This window comes from Lutjanus erythropterus, chromosome 15 (assembly GCF_056507025.1).
Source record: "Lutjanus erythropterus isolate fLutEry1 chromosome 15, fLutEry1.hap2, whole genome shotgun sequence".
In the NCBI taxonomy this organism is placed as follows: Eukaryota; Metazoa; Chordata; class Actinopteri; order Lutjaniformes; family Lutjanidae; genus Lutjanus; species Lutjanus erythropterus.
In genome coordinates this window covers 25,934,450-25,946,812 of record NC_139331.1, presented here as the reverse complement: position 1 = coordinate 25,946,812, position 12,363 = coordinate 25,934,450, and the positions used below count along the sequence as shown (strand labels likewise).

At 39.3% G+C, this 12,363-nt stretch overlaps 1 protein-coding gene across 1 annotated transcript in view; it reads right to left on the bottom strand.

Moving 5' to 3' along the window:
• LOC146314511 (uncharacterized) overlaps positions 1–12,363 on the bottom strand; it is a 42,834-nt gene that overhangs the window by 4,613 nt on the left and 25,858 nt on the right. The window contains exons 16-20 of the mRNA XM_084738259.1: positions 8,749–8,778; positions 8,508–8,620; positions 7,214–7,346; positions 5,031–5,170; positions 1,574–1,697 (exon numbers count right to left, since the gene is read on the bottom strand). Coding sequence (XP_084594385.1) covers positions 1,574–1,697; positions 5,031–5,170; positions 7,214–7,346; positions 8,508–8,620; positions 8,749–8,778 — 540 coding nt within the window. The remainder of the gene's footprint in view (positions 1–1,573; positions 1,698–5,030; positions 5,171–7,213; positions 7,347–8,507; positions 8,621–8,748; positions 8,779–12,363) is intronic.

The window sequence follows — 12,363 nt, the reverse complement described above, 5'->3', positions numbered from 1 at the left end:
TATCTGCTTCTGCAGTTAACACCTTTTAAAATTCTGTGTAAACACATTTTTGTAATTAGAAAATGTAAGACTCCCTCTAGGCCCACAGCGCTGATAAAGGAAAATTAAAAGGTTAAGATAAGAGCCGTTATTAATTTCTATTTTATTGTTTTGTCAAAGCCACAGAGAGTCACAGGAGAGGGACAAAAGAGCCACATGATGCTCCGGAGCCGCAGGTTGCAGACCCTTAGTGTAATTATGTCAGTTAAATTAAAGGTGCCCTTAAAAGAATACTACTTGAAAGTGAAATTAATATTTGTTTTTTAGTTAAATCAACTTGTCACAGCTGCAAACTGTTCAAGCTGACAGTAGATCAATGTAGGTATGAGGGATGTGACGAGAACTGGTGCTTCGGTAACAAGCTGATACGTAGCGAAAACGTGACACTTGTTTTTCTACAGTCCCGTAAGTAACCAGCTGCGGCACGTACGCCCGCACGTGTTCTTGTCTGCCGTCAAATGCCAAAGGAAGAAGAAGAAGAGCATCTATCGGCACGGAAGAACAACAACCAGGCGAAAGCGAAAGCATTCGCTGAGAATGTTTTAATTAATCAAGAATGACAGTCAACTTGTTGATCTTCGTCACAACATGTTGAATATGACAAACAAACAAGAAAGAAAAACAATGACATTTGTGTATGGAAGTACTGTGAATTAAAGGTAGTTTGTTGCCATCAAACTTTTCAGACATAAGGAGGAAGACGGACATTCAGTACAGATTTGTTCAGACTTTAAGGTGAATGAGTTTATGTTAAAGTTATACCGACGTATCCAAAGTGTTATCCTTGTTATCCTCTTTGTTTGAGACAGCTGGCCTTGCCGTGTAGGGTTGGGTATCGTTCAAAAACTTTGATCGTAGTACTGATACCAGGGCTTCAATACTGCTTCCTAAATTATACCAATTTTATGAAGTGCATTTTAACAAAAAGAAAATTACATTGCGGGACAGTCACTCTTTTTAAAAGATAAAAGCTGCTCAAAGACCTGGGAGCAGCTACAGAAACTGGCAACCTGGATAACCGGATTAAAATGAAAAAACTGATGGGATATATGTACAGTACTGCACTATATGAAAAACATAAATAATGATTACAACGTAATGTAATATAACCATATTTTACCGTCCTACTCCTGTCCCTTCAGCATGATCTGTCTTCAAAATATAACACTAGTGTTTTAAATAAATGTTTCTGGACTCATAGTCTGTCACCATATCGGTAAATTTAAACTCCTACTGCTGTCTGAGTTCAACTTCAGCAGCGGAAATCACTTTTTGCACTTCTATTACTGTCCTGACATGGACGACATGCTCCTCTGACACTGACTTGTCAGTCCTTGGTTCTTTATCCAAGAAGCACTGAAGAGATTTATTTCAGGTTGCAAAGAAAAGTAACAATGGCTAAACTAAACTTCTTGTATCGAGGCATCCCCTGTAGTTACATGTACAACATTTATAACAGTGCAAGTACTTCAAACATTCTGGTGTACTGATTTACGGAAAAACTCTATTTCCATGATGGAGCTTCGAGGTATACCTGTATAAGAGGGCGAAGGGATCCAATTTTCAGCCAGCCACTGAGCTTGCGCCAGTCTGTCACCTCACCAGGTTTCAGCAAAATCTGAGCTCCCCGATAGTTGATTTCCTCATATAGTACCCACCTGATAACAGAGAGAAGACACAAACACAGTTAAAAATACAGTTCAGGATATTTGAAGTTTGGTTGTATGAAGTAATTATCGATAGTCACTGTACTACCTGCAGTAGATGCCGGAGACGCTATCGTAAACAGCATTTACGTAAAGCAGTGAAAACGTTCTAAATATGGCACACACTAAACTGATATTGATTCTTTTAGGTGGCTAGAATACTTCTTGTTGCTGACCCTGGCGGCGTGTCGACCAGCATCTGCTGTAGGTGATACGCTGACTATCCAAAAGTACCTCATACAACCCCACTTCAAACAGTCCAAACTATCCCTTTAGGTTTTATATCTACAGTGAAACCAGGACCAAGTTTCCTCAACTTTTCTCTTTCAGCACTTGAGTTCATCACAGTCGGTCCTAAGATAAACGCCGTTTACGTAAGTGTTTCCCATGTAGGGGATTTGGGCTGTACAAAAAAAAACAGTTTTAACAGTCTGATTGATGTGCGGTTGAAAGTTAGACAAGAGGAACAATGCCCTTCATATTTCTCTGTCTTTCATTACTGCTCTTCCTTCCATGGACGTTGGTTCCTGGAATGTTATGCAACATTTTGGCAAATAGATGTCAACCCAAGAGAGAACCTCCTGGTTAAATTAAGTTAAAATAAAAAATCTAAATCTAAATTCCAATTGTTTTGATGCTATAAAACCAACTAGCCACTGACAGGAAATTCACCAGCCACTAAATATTAAATCATTATTTTATGTCTGAAATCTACCAGCCACTTTTCATGTTTTACCAACATTTGGCTGGTAGTTAGTGCTTATTCCCAACCCTGCTATCAACCCAGAACTATCAAACTTGTATTTGTGAGCCCTCTCTTCCATGCAGCAAAGACAATCTCCTAAAATGTGCCGAGCCTCACGGCCGCCCAATTTCCCTGTGACATTAAGTGTTGCCTTTTAACCGTGGTTTCAATGGCACCGTTCTTTGGCAAATTGCCCATCACTCCTGCAGCAGGAATGTGCCACTCTGGAGACAGCTCATGCTCACTGTGAGCCCTTTATTTCCTCAGCGTGGACTCACACATACAGCCTGAATCTCGCACATCAGCAGCAGGTTTCCATCATCGCTCCATCTGTCAGGACTGTCATGCTGCCACCCGAGATGTGCTGACCCTGCACTTGTCTCATCCAATTAAACTGAGCATACAGGCTAGAGCTGCTACCTACACAATCTTTCATAAAAAATAACTCCACAAGAATATTGCAACACTTATTTAGACACACACCCACATATTTTATTAGCGCAAAATCTATATTTTCTCATACAGTGTTTACTTTTATTTACTGCACCGATATACGAAGGCAAATTCCTTTTATGTGACAACCTCCTTGGCAATAAACCTGTGCTCAGTTGCATAAAGGAAGTTTGTCCATCAAGAAAAATATTTTCCCAAGCTAAGAGGTTCACTTAGGAGAGTTACATAAAGCCTCTTAAACTGTCTGCTTGCCTGTAGAGTTAAGACTAAGGCTTTTATGGTAATTGCTGTCATAATACAGCACTTCAGTTGCCGTGGTTACACTTCACTGACATCACTCTTTACAGTTACTGGACAGCATTATTGTGGCCATGTCGAGAGGGGAAACCTAGACTTGCTGGATTTGCAAAACTCTTCCAGGATTTGAACGAGTTCTGCTCGAATGCGCTGTGACTGGCTACTTCTACTGTGCTGTGACTTTCTACTGTTGCGAAAAGGTCTATTTTAACCATAAATTATGACCTTTTCCTCAACCCACGCAAGTAGCTTTCTTGCTTAAATCTACCCAAGTAGTTTTTGTGCCTAAACCTAAAAAAAATCAGTTAAGTCTAAAAAACACAGTGAGTTTTACAAATCTAGTCCTCCCTTCTAGACGTGACCCATTATTGTTAGCTGTTAGCTAGCTTACTAACACACTTAGCCTGCATGAGCTAGCGTCTCCAAAATGGAAAACAAAAAGATACAGAAAGCAAAACTGGACAGAAGATGAGAGAATTGTTCTTGCAGAAGAATATGGAAAAATCAAGCACATAATCCAATGTAAATTTAATCCAGTCATAACAACACCCAAGCAAAAGATGTGGCAAGAAGTAAGCTAGTTATTTATTAATATAGTATTTGTTAACTATCAAAATTAATGTGAGAAATCTGCCATGAAATGAACTGTAGACTTTAAGTTTAAGTTAAAAACTGCTGCCTTTTTTTAGATGGACTGAGCAAAATAACTCTCAGCTGAGCCGCCATGAGCAGCCTAACCAACTTTTTAGCTAACTAGCAAACAGTATGATTTTTTCTTTTTTAGCTAGAATATAACTGTTTTAGAAAGTTTTAGCCAGTTAGAAAACAATATTTAACTTTTCTTTGCTTTTTTAACAAACAATGTTTTATTCAGATATATAGGGCAGGGGAAAATAACAGGTTTTTATTATATGTATATATATATTTATTATTTTTTTTTTTTTTAATTATAGTTTTTATGTATTTATTTACTTTATTCTGGATAAATAAGCATCTCTATATTAATCAAACTATATAATTTTGGTTTACATCGCTAAATTTTAATGTACTGAATGGATATTAGTTTTTAATTGTACAAAAGAGCTCTCCTTAATTTTAAATCTGGATTAAACCTGGTTTTGTTAAACTCTGATTAGAACTGATTTTAGATTAAATTTATCTTTGTTGTTGCCAAGTGTTTTCTCTTACAGCATCCTATGGAAATATTTAAGATGATTTTATGTAAATCATTTTTTCCTAGTGCATCTTTAGATGAAAATTTAAGGCAAACCTTAAACCTGAGTGGTTTTATACAACTAGGCACAATTTTCATTCTAAATCCTTTATCTTCAAGCTTAAGTATCTCTCTTTGTTTGATGAGATTTATCTCTCTCAGCACCTAACTCTGTGGTGTTGCTGTTACAGTAGTGGCTCACTACACGGGTGTGTCTTACCACAAGCAACGGACTATACAAGGGATGCCAGAAAGCTTAACAAATTATCTAACGCACCGACTTGGCAGTTAATAACGTCTGAATTGGAGGGAGTTTCAAGAGATTAGAAAACATCAGGGATTTAAAAGTGGAGTTGCTGAGAGCCTACAGGCGTCGCTGAAGGATGTGTGTGTAAAAAATAAAGGACATTATTCTGTTGCAGGTGTTCCTGGCAGGAACAGCAGTGTGGGCTCACTCCCCAGTCTAAAGTACATAAACCTGTCAAAGTCACACTGACAGTGGAGCTTGCAGACGGATGGGCGACTGCTTTACATCCCTGCAGAGTGAACTACAACACAGCAGGTGTATTATACCCACATCCCTCCCTCCACCAGCACAGACTGGACTCTGCTGCAGCCTCCAGCCAGCTGAAGGTTGACTGATCCATCTGTCAGAATCACCCTCTTCCCCCGCAGACCGCAACGCTCAAACAGGGTGATAGATGGCAGCGAGAACTCCTGTCGGGCAACAGAGAAACAGAGGGAAAGTACATTAAGGAATGGAGTGGGTGGAGAGCCGCGGGTTGAAATTAAGATTATTTGGAGGTTACCCTGGAAACAGACCACACTAACATCTTTACGCCCCCTTGGCATTTTCCCCTCTCTTAAGTGAAACAGATGGGCTGTTTTATAAATCGACAGTCATGTTGTAGGTCAGCAGTAGTGACTCATTTGGTGGCTCATATAATGTAGAGAACAGTGACAGATACAATGAACTGTGAGAACCTTTAGATTAGGTACCTTCCACATGATGTAGGGTTGCTAGATTGTCTTGTGTTGGATGTTGTTTGTCAGTATTCATGATACTTATACAACTTATTTTGAAATTAACTATTGAAATCATGCTTATTCAGTCTTTAAAAGTTTGTTTCAAATTGGAAAAAAAGTTGTATATAATGTATATAAAGTGCTCTGAAACTGCCTAATGTATGAATGCTGTCATAACTAAGGTTGTCCAGCCTCACCTAGAATCTACCCGGCTGGATAAAACTGACAACTAATTTTTTTTCATTTTCAAAAAGAATGCTCTGGCTTAAAAAGAATGAGATTAAAACCTCAAACCTGTGTAGCTCATGTTTTGGCCACCTGGGGACAGTGGAAACAAGCTATGAACTGACAGCTATCATCTTTTAGGCCGAGCAAAAGGCAAACTGTTGCCTGTTTACTCAACCAGCAGACGAGGAGTAACATTTGGAGTCGTGTTTCTGGTCATCTTGAAAATGCAAACTGTCAGTGTTCATGTTGCATTGCGGATCATGTAAGCATCTGTTTTTGACAAGGAAGATGAATGCATAGAATAAAGACAATTTCTCTGTTGTCTTCTATGTTATAGGAGTACAACGGCCAAAAAATGTTGCTCTAGTTTGGGCAGAAAACCCATAAAAAGGGGTGTGTATTGAAAAAATTAAAAGAATTACATGCACAACATGTTATGTCTGCCGCCAGGAGTCTGTGTCAAAGGTAAAACAATAACAAAAGAGGTAGTTCGATGACATATGCAGTAGCATAGGAACATGGGAGTTGTTATCTTCATTGGTAAACAACCACGACTGTAAAGGAAAATCTAGTGGGTCTTTTCGATTGAGTCAAACCATGCCGTGCTGATTTGCATCTCCATTACCATATTTAACACCCTGAGCTGTGCTGAGTCATCCCTGAGATGGACCGTCTCTGGAGTAGGACTTAAGTTCATCTGACCCACCTCCAAGCAGGTTGTGGTGACGTCTCATCTACCATGGCCAACTCGTGACGACCCACCAAACAAACAAGTGTTGAGACCATACTCATGTGGTTTTAAAAAGTGTCTGTATGTTCAGCTCTCAGTAATTTCATAGCTTCTAACTGAATCTCTGTGGTTTGAAGTTTAGTTTCTCTCCTGTGTCGCTGTTTGTACTTTCAGGTATCTGCTTTATTTTACTGTTTCATGTTTGCTTTCAGCTGTAGAGGAGTTGTGTTAAGTTACTGCTGATGAAAACACCAACATTTCCTGATTTTACAGTATCATAATAAAAGCCTTTAAATAGCAAAAAAAGGTGTTTATTTGCCATTTTACAGCTCCTCGACTTGAGTTAAGCTCGTCATCAGTTTAAAGACACACCTTCAATCGGCTAGCCCTGATGTAATGGAGATGCAAAACCCTGCTGTGCTGCGCTGATGTGTGGAGTCAAACAAAGTCAAGCCAAGCCAGCATGTGTGTATGGAAAATGTGTATATCTGACATGACTCAGGCGGATATCATGTTCACATACAATGCATTAAAGTATGTTTGCCAACTTCCTTTCTCACTCTCTGATGTACCCAACATATCCTGTATTTTTCTGCAAGTTACAACAACTAGGAAACGAATAGGGAACGCACATTACCTTGAATTAATTCTCTGCATTTGAACATGTTTGGAAACATCTAGGATACTGTTTGAACACAACCCAATAAAATATCATATGTCTAACATTTTAATGTGTAAATGTTACATATTGTAAGGTTAAAACAGAAAAAACTTACAAAGCCGACAGTCTGTAGTGACAGGATGGAGGAGCTTGTGTGGAAACAGCCCATTGCTCTCAGGTCTGAGTAGCTCCCCACTTCTAACACATACATCCTGCCAGAGAAGTCCTGGCCCTCAAATGCCAGCCAGCTGAAAGTGATTTGCATAAATACACATACACAGATAAACAAACACATTAACACACACATGACAGGAGCACAAAATGAGACTCATGTTCTGGACTGATGAAAAAAAAAGTGCTGATCATTAAAACTATTTGCATAATATAGATTTCCATTTTTAATATGCACATTAATTTACACGCACGCACATGTAAGTATGCTTGAATATTCATGTTCAAGGATGAACAGGACAAAGCAATTAATGTGGATACTGCATCTAAAAAAAACACCTGCTGCCATATGGGACATTTTTCAATAAGTGGAGCAGTAACAGCCTGTAGCAGATCCTGAGTCCCACAGATACTTTTGTAACATGAGCAATATGCAGCTACAGTTGTATCAGATCTCCTTAGGGAAATCCAAAAAAGATCCTGTTTCTAACATCTGCTTTTGCAAGATGGTGCAAAGTGCTACAAATACTTATGATTCAATTTATGCCACAATAACTACAGTGTGATATTTCGTCTATACTGCACTTTTAGAAATGAGGGCTCCAAAAGGGTTCTTTCTGAAGCACTGAGGTTCTAACCAGAATCATTCAATCAATCAGGAATATGGGTTCCATTAAGAACCATTTTCATTCAAATAACTCTTCATGGAAGAAAGAGTACCTCAAGGATTACTGAAATCCTTTCTTCAAGGGTTCTGTGTACCATAAGGGTTCTCAGTAGAGCCCCTTGGAATAGAAAAGGTTTCCTGGTAGAACCTCAGGTAGGTTCTAGATAAAATCCTTGGAATAAAAGTAAGATTCTCTGTAGAACCTCCTGGACTGGTTCTGAGCAATTCCACCAAAAACAAATAGGTTCTGATATCTAGCTTGAACCAAAAAATAGCAGGTTTTCTTTAGGAACCAAAGTTGGAATGTCATATTCTACCAACCTCTTAATGATAATCATTTATTGCATTTGTTCCACTCAAACAGGTAGAAAAGTGAGCACCCATGGTAGAAGGGTTCTCTGCAGAACCTTTCCTTGGGGCTTCAGGGTGAAATCTTTCACTGGTGGTTTTAGGTTTCCAAGTGAACTCTTTAGAATAGTTTCTACCAGGAACCAAAGAGTCTTTTCCTCTGGGGACAAGCCAAAGAACACTTTATGGTTCTAGTTGGCACCTTTATTTAAGTATTACTCACCTGCCAGCGAGCACCTTGCAGGAGGCCACAGAGAAGCCGTCCTGCAGGGAGGCCGCGCTCTCCTCCAGAACGTGGACAGAGCCTTGAAAACCCGGTTCGGAGAAAAGCTGCACCTGAGGCACAAACAGCAAGACAATGAGCCTGAGTCATTCACTTTGAACCCCTCGCACACTACGTCAGATAAGACAGTCACCATCTCGGCAAGATTAGACGTGTGCTTTCATCCTTTACAAACGCCTACCTTAAACTTGACTGCGTTCTCAAAGGCGTCCTGAAACGAAAAAACAGATAATGAGGCTCATTTATACGCACTCAACCACAACACAAAATAATAAGAAAAGGGCTTATCTGCATTTTTGTAAGTTGTATATACATGAAATGCAGCACAGGTTAATTTGTATATGTGGGAGAGACTATAAGAACATTACATATCTTTAATTGATAAAATTATGTGTTAATAATGATAAAACTCAAAAAACAAGGTGAATTTATCAACTGTAATACCACTTTCATTGTCTATTGTTTGATATGCGTGAAAGTCCTTTTCTATATAGATCATACTAAGAGATTGCTTTGCTGAGCATAAATATGCCATTAAAATTAGGAATTGTCTTACGGCGAGACATTTTTGTGAGCTTCACAATGCTAATGACTCCTTATTACACACTGAAGGCACTGAAGACATTAAACCTTTGATCGAGGGGGTGACAGAATACAGAAACTGAACCAAAGGGAAGCTTTTTGGATCCAAAAACAGGATGCTTTGAAATATCCAGGTCTCACTCAGTTCTGTAATGATTCTTTTGTTGCACTGATGAATTATTTTCTTTGTACAAGTTGCCCTGTTTTTCCTCTCAGCATATGTTTAAAACTTTTATAGGTATTTATCCTTTGTATGATTTTTTGAAAAAACTTTTCTCTTTCTTTTGTGTTATCTCATGTTTGAGTCTCAACAGTTACACCTTGGTTGGTGCGACTATACAGGTGCGGTTACACATCTGTTGGCTTTTTTAAGGCCCCGATCAAGACCTGTAATGGTCCAAACATGTTGCCATTTTTAAATGATTTATCCACTATAATAAAGGCTTTTTAAGATGATAAAGATGATCACACCAGTCTAAAGTTGGAAATACACTGTACAATTTTAGAAATGTTGTTTAATTTAATTCCTATTCTATGAGTAACACAATTTATGTGCTCAAGCTTGCTCAACTGTCACTGGAGCACACAGCAAAATGGGGCGGGACTTAGGAAGGGCCAATGTTCAATAAAGATCCATTTGAAAGCTCAGAGGCAGGCAGAAGTTTGTTTGCTAGCAATAATGTTAACGAGGCAGAAAAGTGCTGCCTTCATCAGTTGTGCCATCCTGTGTGCTAACAAAAGGACTCACATTAAACCGTCCTCAAATCACTGCACTGCGTTAAAAGATAAGATTTTCAAATCTTATCACTTGTCTACAAAGCACTAAATGGTCTCAGGCCATCTGGAACAGGTTTACTCAGTGTTCCCAGGATCAGAACCAAACAACTTGAAGCAGCTTTTAGTTTTTATGATCCCCACCTGTGGGACAAACCGCCTGAATACCTGAAGTTTACTCTGACCGTCAGCTCTTTTAAACCGGGGCATAAAACATTATTGTAGCTTTCCGATGAAGTAGATACATAACTTCTCGTTAAGGTCTGTCTTGTTTTAATTAATCTCTATGTTCCTGTAAAGCACTTTGATTTACCTTACTGACACCGGCTGACTAAAATTCCTGACATGTCAGAAGTTCATCCGAACGTTTGACAGCTGTTTGGGAGCAGTTGATCGGTCTTCACTCCTCCCTGTACTCCGCACGACGACAACGCCCAACAAAGACGAACTTTCGTCTGACTCTAAAAAGAGCCGTACTGCTCAAAAAAGCCATGTCAGAAACTGGCTAGAATTAAACAGTGCATGCCCAGCCTACACAGATGTGCCTGAATAACTGGACTTCCTTTCTGTTACACGTAGAAGGGGGTTTTCTGTAGCCACTTCATCTACACTACACCTTTTTAGGAAGAGGAATGTCTTCTCTCCACTGCAATTTAGTAGTGACTGGCCAGCGAAGGTTACATAATGCTGCAGTTAGGAGTTGAAGGCAGCGTCTCGTGGTCAGAGGAACATTCACCATCTTGTTTTAATTAAGTTCTGTTTAGTTGATCTGTGTTTTAGTTCAGCTGAGTTATACACTTATGTTTGTTGTCACTTTTGCTGGGTTTGTTAACCGTCCTACACTTAGTAAACATGTTTATGCTTACCCTGGTCCTTCACAGTCTGCCAGCAGATCCCCCTAAATCTTACATGCTCGGCCTTCAACTGTATTATTAGCCTTGGTTTTAAGAAACTACATTATTTTACTATATTTTGTAAATATGTCTGGGTGTAGCTGCCACCCTACAGAAGATTTTTCATAAAATCTTTCTCTGTTTGTCATCATCTGGTTAGAAACTGAAGTAAGTTCAGGATGACTCACCTTTGTGATCTAATATGTTTTCAAATCCAATCCTGTGACAAGTATTTTCCTCTCACACAGATCAATTTATTCTTGTTTTGCCTGTGCCTCATGCTCCAAAACATAATCTACTGTATAAAGGTTTGTCTGTCCCCGCAGAGCCTCCTGCTCTCCAGCTTAAATTTTGACTTGGTTGCAAACATGAGTGTTGTGACTTGGTCACATGAAGTGAAATCACTTGGTTAGCCAAACTGAGACTACCAGGGGAAGTGAGAACACAGCAGGCACTTCAACATTGCAAAATGACAAAATTATTAATCATAAAGGCTAAACATTCCAAGTAATGTGATGATGCGAAACTAACTGTGCAGCTCAAGCAAAAACGCTGCAATGACTGAACATAAAATATCAAATCTACAGGACAATATGTGTACAAACAAATAATAAAAACAGAATCTAATGATGTGAAAATCATTTTTGACATGTACTCTATTGAATACAGGACAAGATACTCAATGTTCAAATGGATTAAAGTGATTGTTTTTGTAAATATACACTTACAGTGAATTTGGAACATTCAACAGGTGAACAGGTTAACTGGTACCAGGTGTATTAAAGGGGCATTCTCGAAAGGTTCAGCTGTTCATGAGCATGAATGGGCGAAGTTCACCACTTTGTGAAAAACTTTAAGGGCAAATAGTCCGACAGTTTAAAAACAATGTTTCTCAACACAAAAACTGCAGGAAATCTGAAACCCCTTATATCATTGAAACATTCATGGAATCCAGAGAAACGGGGAAAGGCCAAAAAACAACACTGATGCCCGTGACCTCTGACCCCTTTGACAGCACTGCATTGAGAACTGCATTAAAAGCTTACGTAAAGGGCACTACATGGGCTTGGAAACACTTAAGAAAACTGTTGTCCGTAAACATTCTTCATCGCTGCATCTACAAATTTAAATTAAGGCTCCACCATGCAAAGCACACCCACAATAACATCTAGAAACGCTGCCGACTCAGAAAATTGTTTTCGGAGATCACTGACATTGTGTCCTCCGGGCTAAAACGGAAAAGGACGATCCAGCACAAAAGGTCAAAAGCCAGCATCTGCCATGATATGGGGTGTGTCAGTGCCCATGGCATCATGGGTATCTGCTACATCTGTGAAGGCCCCATTATTGCTGAAAGGTACATAAAGGTTTTGCAGCTGCCATCCAGATTACGTCTTTTTCAGAGACATCTCTGCTTATTTCTGAAAGACAACGCCAAGACACATTCTGCAGGTGTTACAGAACGTGGCTTTGAAGTAAAAGCGTTCAGTTACTAGACTGACCTGCAGTACAGACCTGTCTCCCACTGAAAATGTGTTGTGCACTGT